We start from the raw sequence: 14,150 nt of genomic DNA, 5'->3' as shown, positions 1-14,150 counted from the left end.
TTCAATTTCTTGAGCCATTGGGCCCCTTAAAGACGGCCCCACCCCCTCACTGCTTGATCTATGGGAAGGCAGATCTGGGCCCGGATCTGGAATGATGGTACATACAGTATGAGGGGCCGTGCAAGCAAGTGATGTGCATATACATGATTTTCAAAAGCAAATTCCTTGGGATTCTACATTGATTGTTACTCTCATATTTAAAGTGTATGTATAATTAATGAGTATATATTGCTTTCCTCAAGTTGAAACATTCCACTTACTCAACGCATAGCATTCTTTCACAGAAACTTCTTGAGAATACATGTTATTTTTGAAAAAAATATCGCGCATCAACAAATTCCTTTTCTGGGAATCTTTAACTATGACTCGGAGTGACACAAGATGATCTTCAATACTTAAAACCATAAAGCATTTCTCGATAATTTCAAAGCAGTTACTTGACGCCTAGCAGAATTATTGCAAAACGATTCTTTCAATGGTGAGAAAGCTGGTGCCCTCTTACATGAATGGCTTCGTTTAAATCTTATTTAATTTGTATAGATCGTGGAAAGTTTTTGAACAATATTTTACTCTATCAAAACATTTTCAATCTGTTGCCTTTATTTTTAGACTGTTCAAGCTTCAGTTCAGTCTACAATTGAAACTGTTAATGATTTTAACTTGGATCTTTATTTCAACCAAGCGTGCAACTTTTTAAAAAAAATCTGTAGAATATGTGACAGTTATCTACATGAAGATGAAAAGTCAAACATTGATTTATATTTTGTATAAACTAATAGATTCAGTTTTTCATGAAATTAACCCAAGATTTGATGAATATTTTTCTGTATTGTTTGCTCTATTTTATCCGAATCGGATGTTGAAAATAAAAAATAAAATATTTCAATGAGTCAGGAAGCATTTTGTAGATAGAGACGAGATTATTCAATGATGAAAAATGAAGTCTATCGCAATTTTTAAAGTTGCCTGGGTGGTTTTAAAGAGCAAGAACTGAAAAGTGTATTTTTATGCATAACTTTGATACATCAATTAGTTTTTTAAACTATTCCAAACAGCTCAGCTAGTTGAGCAAGATCATTTTTATGCCTCAGGAGGCTAGAAAATTATTTTCGAAACAACATGGGTTAAAAAATTTTTATATTTTGCTGTACTAGCAAAAGAGCACTACCTTGGGCATTGATGAATTAGTGCATGATTTCCTGTTCTTCCGAATTCCGAAAATCATGCCTTAAAAATTCTCTAAAAGGTAAAAACTGTAGCATCAAGGTGTTTTATAAAAAACGAATTAAAATTTTGTCATAAATTTTAATTTATTTTATAAGTTATGCTTTTAAACATTATTTTTTGTTAATATTAGACCCGTTTTATGATCACCTCTTGTTAGTCAGTGAGTGTTTTGAACCATACTGAGGTAACTCATATTTAAGAAACTCAATCCCCCAAATGAAATACTGAAATGCCGCCCCTGGACCAGCCTACACAGTTACTCAAAAAATTTTACCCCTCACTTAATGACTTTCGTACACTTGAAAGTCATTAACTTATTTTTTAAGATGGGATTGGTTTGGAAATTGACAAATGATTTCTCAATCACCACTTATAAAATAGTAACCATGTAGGCCGCAAATTTTCCGCTTTATGGATGTTTCAGTTGGATTATGTATTGGACTAGCACTAGTGTCTGAATGAGCTATACTGCATGAAAATGTTTAAAAAAAAGGAAAAATAGATAAAATGTTTTAAATTAACATAAAAAGGGATGTAAAAATGGAATTTTGGATAGATTTTATAGAACCAAAAGTAGATGTATCAGAAGTGTATAGTAAAACATATTCAATTTGCTGATACAATTAAATATACATGATTTTAAAATTATTATTTTTATTTTCAGGCATAAAAGACGAAAACAGAAGCATAGTTCTGAATCTTCTTCAGACAATGAAATTTGGGAAGATTTTAAGAAGTTCAAGAAAAATGAAAAGGAAAGAAATAAATTAAAACTAAAAAATCGTTCTAATTTTGACAATCATGTAAAAGAATGGAAGAAACATAGTAATGAAACTGCAAATAAGTCCTCTCACAGATGATGTTATATTATGAATCTTTTATCTGATAATTGGTTGAAAAATTCTAAAAAAGTTTTGGTCTACGTTTCTAAAAAATTAACTTGGCAATCTGCATTTATTTATTTGAAAATACTTTGTTACTGTATATATAATATTTTGGTTTGGTATCGTGTATTTTATATGATTTGTTGTCTGTAAAATCCTATTTTTTTATTTGTTATCTTTCCAAACCATTAAAATTAAAGTACCATACCTACAATAATTGGCAAGAATGTTTGCTTAATGTTAACTTGTTTTTTTACTCATTTTTCTTTGATTTCTTTTTTATTTAATACTAAAAGAACCCTCACTAAAGTGAAACTGAATGACTCCTATAGTCTACCTCATGATATTCCTCACTAATCAAATTACAAAAATGAATCATTTTAAAATCATGCCGCTTTCAAAATTATCAATAAGCAACAATACTTCATGAAGAAAACTTGTTTCAATAATGCTTGATTTTAATCAGTTTTGAAGTAAATTCGTCTTAAGGTGGACTGGAAATAAAATGTTGTTTTAAAATTTATATAATTAATCATTTAAAATGTATGTATAGTTTTGTCAAAATAAAATACATTTGTAAATATTATTTTCAGATTTCCAATCATTTTCATATTATGAACATCTGCTACAAATTGTTGCATTTTCTTCTAATTTGAACCCATTAAATTTTCCAAAAGACAATGTTTTACCTCACAAATTAGCAGATTACTGCATACATGTGTTTCGAGGTTTCAGGGAACCCCTTTTTCGATTCAAAATAGTGAGCTTTTGGATGTAAAGAAATTCGGTAAAAGAATAAGCAACAGACCGCTGAAATAGTAAAAACGGCAAATTAACAAAACAAACAAGACAAAATGGGACCAAAATTTATTACACTATTCCCTTTCGGGAAAAAAAATGTTAAGCAATAAACTTCTCCAAAAATCCCATAAGGATTAATTTTGCTGACAAAATGAAACCATTAATCAATAAATTTAATGTTAAAAAAAATAATTTTTCTTTTTTAATTAATGTAGTCAATGTAATTTTGAAATTAAAAAAAAATTTGTAACCAAATGGTTTCTTAGTCACTTCAACTTTCTAAAAATGTTATTTAGCTGTATAAAGATGGATATGTATATAGGACATAAAGGAAATATTGTTTTGAAAAAAAAAATATTTAATTAAAGTAGATAGTTTTTATTTATTTACATACAATTATGTACAAAGTGATGCCTGAGATTTATTGACAAGTATTATGGCAATAGTCTGTTGTACTCCAAAAATAATGTAGATTTTTTGACTGTTTCCCATATTCTGGCTGAATAATGAAACCTGAAAATGAAAAATGATGCATACTTAAAATATTATAGAAGATGAAATAATTTTTTTAGTTATTGCTATTAAAAGGAAGTTATTAGAAAATTTCTCAATCCCGTCTTTTTTTTTTTTTTTTTGGTGGTTCTATTAAAAAGCAAGTTGCTGTAATGTCCAATTTTATTGACCTTGATTATGACATGTAATAAAAATAGTTGAAGAGTGGTTGATTGCTGCCTAAATTTTTAATTTGAAGTTTCTATTGAGAAAGATAATACAAAATGAGTTCATAAATATAATAAATACAAAGTTCATTAAATACGGGGTCATAGGTTTTTTGATGTTGTTTGCCCTTATTTATTTCATAATGTACATAAAAATTAATTGGAAAAGTTAGGGGCAGTGAGGAAAAAACTTTTTGAATACCAAAAGAAGATTTTTTTTTTAAATTTAGTTACTAAAAACTTTTAAAACAATCAAATACTTGGGAAGATGAAAAAGATTTTTTTGATTATAAATTATTAATGTAAAAACCGTTCATTGATGTGGTATACATTTTATTGAAATAACTGGCAAATTAAAACAATTATGATCATTCACTTAGTGAACTACCTGGTTGATACAATGAGTACTTACTATAATTCAAAATTCAAGAATAGTATCAATGCACAAAATTATTATAACTAGTCCACTTATCAAAAGTTTTAACTATGATTTCAAAGGAGGCGGATACAATCAAAACAAAGTGCAGTCGCAGTCCAATTTTCTCATATTAGTTAAAATTGGATTACTAAAAGTAATACTAGAATTGATCAACAATATACTAAACATGTAATGTAAGAAGTTATCTTATTGAGATTTCGTATCACTGACAGCAGCCACTGCTGAAAATATTTCGAAAAATCTAGAACTTGCTTAAAATATTTGGAAAAAAATCAAGCCTGAAAAATCTTTCAAGGGTCGTTCATAACTCCACTATAAGCAAACTTTGTTGAAGTCAACAACAAAAAGGTACACTAGAGCCATGAAAGAAAACATGCACAAACTATTTTGAATGCAAGATATGAACATATGACACATCTTTCTTTTTTAATCTTTAAGGTATAAAATTGTTATTTGAGGACTAGAAATAGAAAACGACCAAAGAACCAAAAAAAAAAAAAAAATAGAAAATCTTTTTTTATACTTCAATGGAAAAATGTCCTCAGACCAAGCTAAAGAAATAATGTAAAACTCCTTAAGTGCAAAATCCCAGTAGTATTAGCTCAGTTTTTCGAAAAAAAAAAGTCAAACAAAAATTTGTCAAAAGATGACACTGGTTGTATGTACTACGTGCGACTGTTAACCATTCTTAGGCTCCCTGGAAAAATGTTTCCTTTTTTAGACCAAGTTTGTTTTCCATTTCTAGTTCTCATATGTTCTCAGTAAAGCTTGACCGCGAAGAAAAGGCGGCTGACCTTGAAGCAAACACAACATTTGTGTTGTTTGTAATAGGTTGATTGTTATTATTTTGTGATAGATAGGATCAGTAAGAACGGCTCTCACTTTTAGGTGCTTTCTGGTTGATTCCACCTATTACAAATGATACAAAATGAGGTTTCGCTTCAAGGTCATACACCTTCTCTTCGTGGTCAAGCTATAACTAACTTAAATCAATGCAACTCAATAATACAAAGCCAAATGAAAAAAAATAATTTGGGGAAGAATTTATCATAAATATTCATAGTAATTACTTAAGAAGTTCCTTGTCATATTGTATGCCAACATAATAAATTTAATATATGTAGATATAACACATACCAGTTCTTTTCTGACAATGCAGTATGAGTCAACAAAGATCTAGGCATTGACAGAACTTGATGACTTAGAGATTCTGCCAAATAGCGAAAGCTAGGATGTCCTTTATATTCTGGGAATTGATCTGTTGGTGAATCTAAATTGAAAAGATAAAAGTATTTCTAAAAAAAAATTGCTAATATGAGCAACAGCAGTGTAAATGTGCAAATAAGATGGTTATAAGAACTTGCACTCCTAATAAATCTGCAACTAGTGTACATGCTAACTGGTTTTGGACTTATCAGAAGTGCAAGTTCTTCTCACTTGCACATTTCCACCGCAGTTGCATTTGAGAACACTTTTCTCTTATCTGTATAAGTTCCCGTGACAGAGAGATGCTAACCCAGCAAACCAATTCTCTGTTGTTTTCGAGTTTATGTAACTCTTTCAAGTTTCTAAAAATTTTGCCCACCCTATATATATTATATATATATATATAAATTTACAAAAATAAAAACTACAATAAATAAGTTGAAGTATGCTTCGTTTGTTTCAAGAAACTGAATAGTAGGATGGGCCCGAAAAACAACTTTTTATTTCGATGATGGGTAGTGCAGAAACGGGTTCCTATGGTACGCATGTACTGTGGAAGTTCGGACTTCACACTAAATTACAGTACAGTTGGAAAAGTGAAGCAGAGCGCACCCCAAATTGCCAGCCTAGCTGGCACAAGACAACAATATAGGTGAGGTGGTGATATTGGTGGTGGTCCCAGTTGCACATGGGAATAAATACTCTCACATCAATATCCTCGTTTCGGGAGAGTTGTATCTGCAGTTCCTCTAGAACAGCACAAAGAGCAACTATTCAGTAGGGTGGGTCGAAAAACAACTTTTTTTTTTATTTCGATGATGGGTAGTACGGAAAAAGAGCCATTGGTGGAGCAGGGTGGCGACAGATCAGGGAAAAGTCGGGGAACTTTATTAATCAGGGAAAAGTCAGAGAAATATCAGGGAATTTTGAAAAAATAACAAAAAATCAGGGAAAATTGATTTTATGAAGAAAAAAAAATTTTTTTTTGCTTTACAAAATTAAGTACTCTAATTCCCTACGCATTTTCCGCCAATTATCTGTTCAAAAAAAAATAAAATAAATGAGGTGCAATTATACACCGTCGCATATTTGTGCATCTTTTTTCCAGAACGTCAAAGTATTGAATCTTACTTAGTAACCACAGGATGAACTTCCTAAGATTGCTTCTGTGTCTGTTAGGTTGTTTATTTTACCTAGCTTGAAATTTCCTTTTACGCTTTCAATGCTACGTAAAATAAACAACCATACAGGCAAACAGGAAGCCTTCATTAATGCCTTAGATCCTTTGCCTTTATTCCATTCTCTCGTAGTAATTAGCGTACTGTAATCACGATTTCAAGAAGAAATCTTTGATTTTTGAATTCATACTATAAAAGCTTGAAAGTTATTACTTCTTCGCGTTTTTATTTTAATTGCTAAAATTGAACTTTCAATAAAACAAACTTTGTTTTTTTGCCGTTATACTATTTGTTGTCACCGCAGATTATAAAGGTTTTCTTTTCTTCAGACTTAACTGATTCTTTAATTTTATAACCAAGTTGTATTCTTCCTTTATATATTTTGAAATTAACTAATTGCTTTTATTTTTTCTTTTTTTTTCTTGCATTTCAAAGTTGTTTGTTACAAAAGCAATCTAAGATTTTTTTCGTTACATACTGAAATCATTTGAAATAGAGTTAACTTGTGTACTTAAGTAAATATCTTTATTTTTTTATTGTTAAAATGCTGTATTCATTCATAAAAACCTATGTTCTTGATTAGAGAAAACTCTCTATGAATAGATGTCAAATGGTTTCATCTGTTTTGAATAAATATGTCAATTAGTTATATAAGAATAACTACATTACTTCTATTCTTTCACTATTACTTGTTATTTTAGCAACAATTATTATACTGTTTGAAAACTTAGTTCAAAATAATTTCAATAACTTTAGTTTTATCATAAATACTCATATGTTTTTAAGAGTAATTTTAATAGCTTCTTAAAATTCTTATGTAAGGTGGTTTCTAGAAGTCAAGTTTTTTTTTTTTTTTAATTTTCTATATTCTTTCCTTGTAGAAAAATTTAATATACTGTTTTATAGGGTTTTTTCCCCAAAAAACTGACTTGATATTTTTTTAACCATTTTATTAAAAAAAGTAGCATCTTTTTAAAATATATCTTTTATTTTACCACTTTACACAACTTAAAACGTTTAAATTACTATATTTTATACTAACATACAATAGGTTTCAACTAGAGCAAAGAAAGAAAACCATTATCATTGGTAACGTAAATCAGGGAAATTTGGTGAACTTAATCAGGGAAATCAGGGAAAAGTCAGGGAACTGTTTTTCACAGTTCCTGTCGCCACCCTGTGGAGCAAATTGCACATAAAAAATTTGAATTTTTTCTGACAATTTCTTGATCTGCTGCCATTAGGTTGAAGTTTCGAAAAATGCTGTTTTTTTATGTTTTAAGCCAAAATTAGTAAAAATAGAATATTTTTATTTTCTATGATGAGTTGCGTGGAAAAGGGGCTTAACTCCCATAAAAATTTTGAGGTGAGTGGTACAGTTCTTTTCTTTGCCACAAATGAGTAGAAGTTTAACTAATTTTCAGTTTTTTTTTAATGTTTTCAATAAATTTTCTCAAATAGTACAAATTTTGTTTTCGCCCTGTTTCTCTGTCATTATTGTGTAGTTTTATCGCGTGTATTGCATTTTTAGATGTGTGGTTTGTCATAAATTAACTACTTATTGCTTATAAAACTTTAAATTTGAAATGTGCTATTCGAAAAATTTGTGCAGCTGTATTCAAAATTAAGGTTAAACAGCAAAGAACTCAACAAAGAACTAAAGATGGTGTGGATGTATAGAAAATTTCTGCTTGTACTTTCAACAGACAATTTTCTATCTACACTGTTTTATGTAATAAAGCTTTTTTCGAGTTGAATTTCTACCTTTTAGCTCTTTTACTTCTGTTACAGTACTGCTACAATGAAAGAATCTTTTCCTTCGTGGCCATCTGCAAATTCTGTGCTATTTTAGTAGTATTCTATTTACTACACACAGCTGGTGTAGGACTTCAGGTTCTAAAATTGTTTCGGATAGTATGTTTATTCCAGTTTCTTGTGATGAAAGACGTCATTCGAGGTTGGCTGATATTGGTTGAGAACCGTTTCGGAGCATATCAATGTATTCAGTTAATAGCCCAGTCAATGAAGGTAAAAAAATAGGCCTTGTCGCAACTAATTTAGGAAAAGCTGAATTTTTGCAGGATGTTAGCAAATAAAGTATACACTAAAAAAAACAAAGTCCCGACCCCCACCCCACTTGCTTCCCCCCCCCCCCCCCACCCCCTCCGAAACATTGAAAGAGCAGTACTATGATTATACGCTTTTCGTGTCGCAACTAATTAGGGGAAAGCTGAATTTTGGCACGATGTTAATACATAAAGTATACACTAAAAAACCAGAAAGTCCCAAACCCCCCCCCCCACCTCTTGCCCCCCCCCCTGCTCCGAAACACTGCAAGAGCAGTACTATGATTATACTCTTTTCGTGTCGAAACTAATTAACAGAAAGCTGAATTTTGGCAGGACGTTAGTAAATAAAGAAAACACTAAAAAAACACAAAGTTCCGACCCCTACCCCTCTTGCTTTCCTCCCCACCCTCTCCAAAACACTTAGATCATCAAGAGCAGTACTGTGATTATATGCTTTTCTTTTCGCAACTAATTAAGATAAAGCTGAATTTTTGCATGATGTTAGTACACACACATGTGTGCACTAAAACCTTGACAGTTCCGACCCCAACCCCTCTTGCTGCCCGCCCCCTCCTTCCGAAACATTGCACAATGATCAGTTTAGTACTATGATTATACGCGTACAGCTTAAAAATTTATGATGTTACCGGAATGTTCCTTTTTTTATTTCACTCCTAACAATATTACAGTGGTACCCAACCTACGGCCCAGGTGCCGTATCCGGCCTGCGAAGCTGATCCGTGTTGCCCGTTGTTTTGTGAAATGATACAACTCGAAGAGCACGATTAATGACAATGTTATAAATTGTTAGCCAAATATTTAGAAATTGGTTTCTGAAAACATTGTTGGGGACCACTGCTATTCATAAATTCTAAAACATACACTTTTTATGTAGATAGCTCAGTTTCACCATTTTACCAATTTAATCATATGCAGAAAACCCACAACAAAAACCAAAAAGTAACTTCAACTAATAAATAGCTTTTTTTATCATTACGTCTTGTTAAGAAATGTTTGAACAAAATTTATAGATAACTAGCTTTTACCCGCGGCTTTGCTCACGTTGATGTAGTTTTTTTCAATCAATTTAAGTTAATGGTCAACACAATGAGAGGTCAAATAGTTACCAAAAAATGGTTTCTTCTCAGTTTCCCCGACACTTAAAAATGTGATAATAATCATTTTCTTGAAATGGATCAACAATGTAATGACGTTTAAGTTTTTACTAACATAATGCAATTATTTGTTACAAAAGTTTATAATTTGTTTGTGTCGGCGATAGTCTACAAAATAATGTTAATGCTTGGCTAACTATTTAAGCTTTAAATAAATCAGGAACAGTATATTTGAACTGAGATTATTTTCTCGCAGCAGATATTATTAACGTTTAATATTGCTTTTGGTTATTATTTTTAAGTCTTATATAAGGGGCCATCTTCTGATATTTCGTTGGTTTGGTCCTAAATATTGTTACAGTGCCTTCCACTACAGTGTCCACACATAGATGTACAATCGAACCTAGCTTTACGACCGATACAGTTTGAAACACATAATGTTTTCAATTGCAAGATATTAATTGGAGAAGTTCACTTGAAGCAGAGGTAATCTTCATGAACTTAGGAATCAGTTTGTTGCATGAGGTATAATGAAACCCCACTCTTCTGGGGGACGTTAAAAACCTAACCAAGTTTGAATCTGGTGTTGATCCTAAAAACTCTGGTGGAAACCTTAAAAAGATGTTGACGAGTGACGTCTTAAGTTGGTGGAAGTTTTGATAAACCAAAAGTGGACTTTAGGGACATTTTTGCAATTACTTGCTTTTCACAAACTTTTATTCAAACTTGGTTAGGTTTTAAATTTCCAGCAGAAGAACTATTTCAAGCAACAGACTGATTCTTAAGATCATGACAATTTTCTCTGCTCCAAGTGAAATTCTCCTACTGATATCTTGCAACTGTAAAACATTGTGTTACAAATTGTAGCTGTCGTAAAACTGGGTTTGATTGTACGTCTATGTGTGAACAATGTAGTGGAATGCATTGTAACAATATTTCAGACCAAGCCAACAAACTGTTAGATGACCCCTTATAAAAAAAATTGTAGTTATATTAACTTGATGCATTTTTTTTTATTTTTTATTATTATTTATTGAATACAACCTGTTTTTCAGAAACCAGTTGCAACATAGTCCTCGAGTTGTAACATTTCACAAAACAACGGTTCACACTGATCAGTTTCATGGACCGGATGTGACCCATGGGCCGTAGGTTGGGCACCACTGGTTTGTAATATTGTAAGAAGTGAAATAAAAAAAGGAATACTCCGGTATCATCATTAGTTTTCGAGCTGTAAGCGTATAATCATAATACTGCTCTTGCAATGTTTCGGACGGGGAGGGGGGGAGGGGGGAAGCAATAGGGGTTGGGACTTTGTGTTTTTTAGTGTATAATTTGTACACTAACATCTTGAAAAACATCCGCTTTCCCCAAATTAGTTGCGTCACGAAAAGCGCATAATCATAGTACTGCTCTTGCAAAGTTTCAGAGGGGGTGTGGAGGAAAGCAAGAAGGGTGGGGATCGGGACTTTGTACTTTTTTAAAGAATACATTACGTACTAACATCCTGCCAAAATTCAGCTTTCCCTTAATAAGTTGCGACACGAAAAGCGTGCAATCATAGTACTGTTCTTGCAGTGTTTCATAGGGGATAAGTGTGGGGGGGGGGAGGATGAGTGGTGGGGGTTGGGACTTTGTACTTTTTTAAAGAATACATTACGTACTAACATCCTGCCAAAATTCAGCTTTCCCTTAATTAGTTGCGAAATGAAAAGCTTGCAATCATAGACTGTTCTTGCAGCTTTTCGGAGGGGGGGGGAGAAAGAGTGGTGGGGGTTGGGACTTTGTATTTTTTTAAAGAATGCATTATGTACTACAGTGGCGGATCCAGCCGATTGTTTTGGGAGGGGCCATCCGAAATTTTTGAACAAACTCCGAACGCCCCAGAAATTTTATTAAAATGAAGTTTTAAAAACTCAATTTTCGGGGTATCGAGGCATTAGATGAGGCGTTGGATTTAGGAATCTCCCTCGAAAATGCTTCAAAATTTAAATTTCCGAGTAATTTTTGAAAATTAGGGAACTGAAAACATATTTTGTCTATTTTTGATGTATGGAGAAAGGTCAGGTTTCGAAGGCTGGCCCCAAAATACTTTCTGAAAATAAAGCTTATGAACCAAAATATTCTTTCATTATACATTGAGAAGTTAGAGGAGGAGGGTTGCTCTTCTAGCTCTTCAGCTGTCCAGCCTAAAAATGCACCTTTAGGTAATGTTTGCTTTCATTAAAGGAAGTGTGAAGGTGCTTAGAATCCTTCCTTCCTGGAAATATTTTGCCTTTGATGCTCTAAAAATTCGGTTTTTAACTATATTTATGCATATTTTAGAAAGGGATGGAAGATTCGTGAGCTTTAAAGCTATCATCACGATATAAACTAGGAAGCAAGGGGGTCCTATCAAAAACCGTTTGTAACTGAAGTCCTAAAAAATTTCATTTAAGTTGCTTTTAAGCAAGTTAAGTGATAAGGGATGGATAAACTAGTTTCCGTTGACATTTTTTCCAAATATAAGACTTAAAATGCATTTTTTTTGCTACATGTCAAGGCATTTGTGAAAACGCATGGGGAAAAAGGGGTTCTCCCCCTAGTTTTGAAATTAAAGCCATAAAAACGAAAATTTAGGCTCTCTTTGGTCTTGTGAAAACATATGTGAACTCTGAGAACATCAGCATTTAGAGATCGTCCAAGTGTTTGTAGTTGGAATCAAGAAATGATGTAAAAGATGGAGAAAAATTTTGGAAATAAAAGTTTTGTTTTGAGTATAGGGATATAACTTATCTCCCAATTAAGGCCTATACTTCTTTTTCAGTAAAACACATGTGCTAAATTTTATTATCTTCTCACAATATTTTTCCCTTTTTTTTAATCCTACAATCACAAGGCTTTGGGAGGGGCCATGGCCCCCCTCTAGATCCGCCCCTGATGTACTAACATCCTGCCAAAACTCAGCTTTCTCTTAAGTAGTTGCAACACGAAAAGCGTATAATCATAGTACTGCTCTGACAATGTTTCGGAGGGGGTGGGGGGAAAGCAAGAGGGGTGGGGGTCAGGACTTTGTATTTTTTTAGTGTATACTTTATGTACTAACAACCTGCAAAAATTTAGCTTTCCCTAAATTAGTTGCAACACAAAACCTTTATTGACTGGGCTATAACCTGAATTTTAATTTTGGAACCTTAAACCTTAAACACTCGAATTGCTTTAGTCTTTGTTTCTTCTTTTGATTGAATTGCTATCTATTTATTCAATTAATATTCATCACAATGTTTCAATACCTTTGGTTTTCGTCAGTTTCCATTGCTGTGGTAGCATTGTTGTGAATTTCTAGGATGGCCATGTTATTTACTTTTTTAAATCCCTTTTGTGTACCCTTGTTTCTTAGGAGAATCATATGGGCAAATCAATTCATATTACGAAAAGTGTGAGACATCCTAAGGCATCTTTGGGTTTCGAGGTACTTAAGTGCAAGCAAAGAGTTCTGTAGGCAACTGTGAGCCACCTAGACGACTACGTAATAGACCCTGGTTGGCTGTCTTGTAACTCTGGACAGTCCAGTTGAAACAGTTGCACAACTATCAATTATATGTTTTTAGTTTGGGCTCAAATCTTCAGTATTTTAATTTTCTTTTGCCAATGTAGAAATTCATGATAGAGGTAACATAGAATGATAGCATAAGTAGGTTTTCGCATGCCATCAGCTTGGGTTTGATTGGGCCAGAAAATTTTTAGGTTCAGTACTTTCTTTATCTGGTGTCAGACCGGGAGATCGTTCTTATGAAAAATGTACACCAAATGCTGCCGTTCTTTATTTATTTCCTTCTTTTTTTTTAACACCTGCAATGACTCTGTTGTTTTTTGTTTTTCTTTTCATGTTCTCACAAGAGTGCCGTTTCACGTGACTGTTTTTAGTTAAAAGATAATAACTTTGTTCTTATTTAAAAAATATTTACCAGTGATTAAGAACGAATTCTGTGTTACTTCCGTTGGTTTTGAATGCCAATCAAACAAAGAGCTGCATTAAGTTTACTAATATCATATTTTAAATGAAAACATTTATATGCAATATGTAGTTAATTTATAACACACCACGCATCTAAAAATGCATCACATGTGATAAAACTATAAAACTGTAGCAGAGAATTATGGCAAAAACAAAATTTTTACTATTTGAGAATTTTTATTAAAAACGTTAAAAAAACTGAAAATTCCAAAAACTTCTTCTCATTTGTGGCAAAGTCTCATGTGTGGCTCATTTGTGAATGAGCTTTACCACACACCCCAAAATTTTTATGAGAGTTTAGTACCACCAATGGCACCTTTTCTGTGCAGTTGAGAGTATTTATTCCCATGTGCAACTGAAAATACCACCACCTGACCTATATTGTTGTCTTGTGCCAGCTAGGCTGGCAATTTGGGGTGCGCTCTGCTTCACTTTTCCAACTATACCGTATTTTAGTGTGAAGTCCAGACTTCCACAGTACATACATACCATAGGGACCCGTTAAAAGGGTAGGC

The 14,150-nt window shown here is 32.5% G+C and overlaps 2 protein-coding genes across 4 annotated transcripts in view; one reads left to right on the top strand and one right to left on the bottom strand.

Moving 5' to 3' along the window:
* The window catches only part of LOC129229408 (uncharacterized protein NKAPD1-like), an 84,679-nt gene extending 81,756 nt beyond the window's left edge, over positions 1-2,923 (top strand). Inside the window, exon 6 of one of the 2 annotated variants that reach the window (XM_054863710.1) lies at positions 1,892-2,923. In XM_054863710.1, the coding sequence (XP_054719685.1) occupies positions 1,892-2,087 (196 nt within the window). In that variant the 3' untranslated portion in view covers positions 2,088-2,923. The remainder of the gene's footprint in view (positions 1-1,891) is intronic. The other variant, XM_054863709.1, reaches the window with a different exon arrangement.
* LOC129229405 (nonsense-mediated mRNA decay factor SMG9-like) overlaps positions 1-14,150 on the bottom strand; it is a 60,289-nt gene that overhangs the window by 15,146 nt on the left and 30,993 nt on the right. Inside the window, exons 12-13 of one of the 2 annotated variants that reach the window (XM_054863705.1) lie at positions 5,208-5,340; positions 3,214-3,425 (exon numbers count right to left, since the gene is read on the bottom strand). In XM_054863705.1, coding sequence (XP_054719680.1) covers positions 3,347-3,425; positions 5,208-5,340 — 212 coding nt within the window. In that variant the 3' untranslated portion in view covers positions 3,214-3,346. Of the gene's footprint in view, positions 1-3,213; positions 3,426-5,207; positions 5,341-14,150 lie in introns of those variants that run through there. The other variant, XM_054863706.1, reaches the window with a different exon arrangement.

The sequence above is a fragment of the Uloborus diversus genome, chromosome 9, assembly GCF_026930045.1.
Source record: "Uloborus diversus isolate 005 chromosome 9, Udiv.v.3.1, whole genome shotgun sequence".
Classification (NCBI taxonomy): domain Eukaryota; kingdom Metazoa; phylum Arthropoda; class Arachnida; order Araneae; family Uloboridae; genus Uloborus; species Uloborus diversus.
The sequence above is the reverse complement of the archived record's forward strand: the minus strand, read 5'-3'. Positions and strand labels throughout refer to the sequence as shown.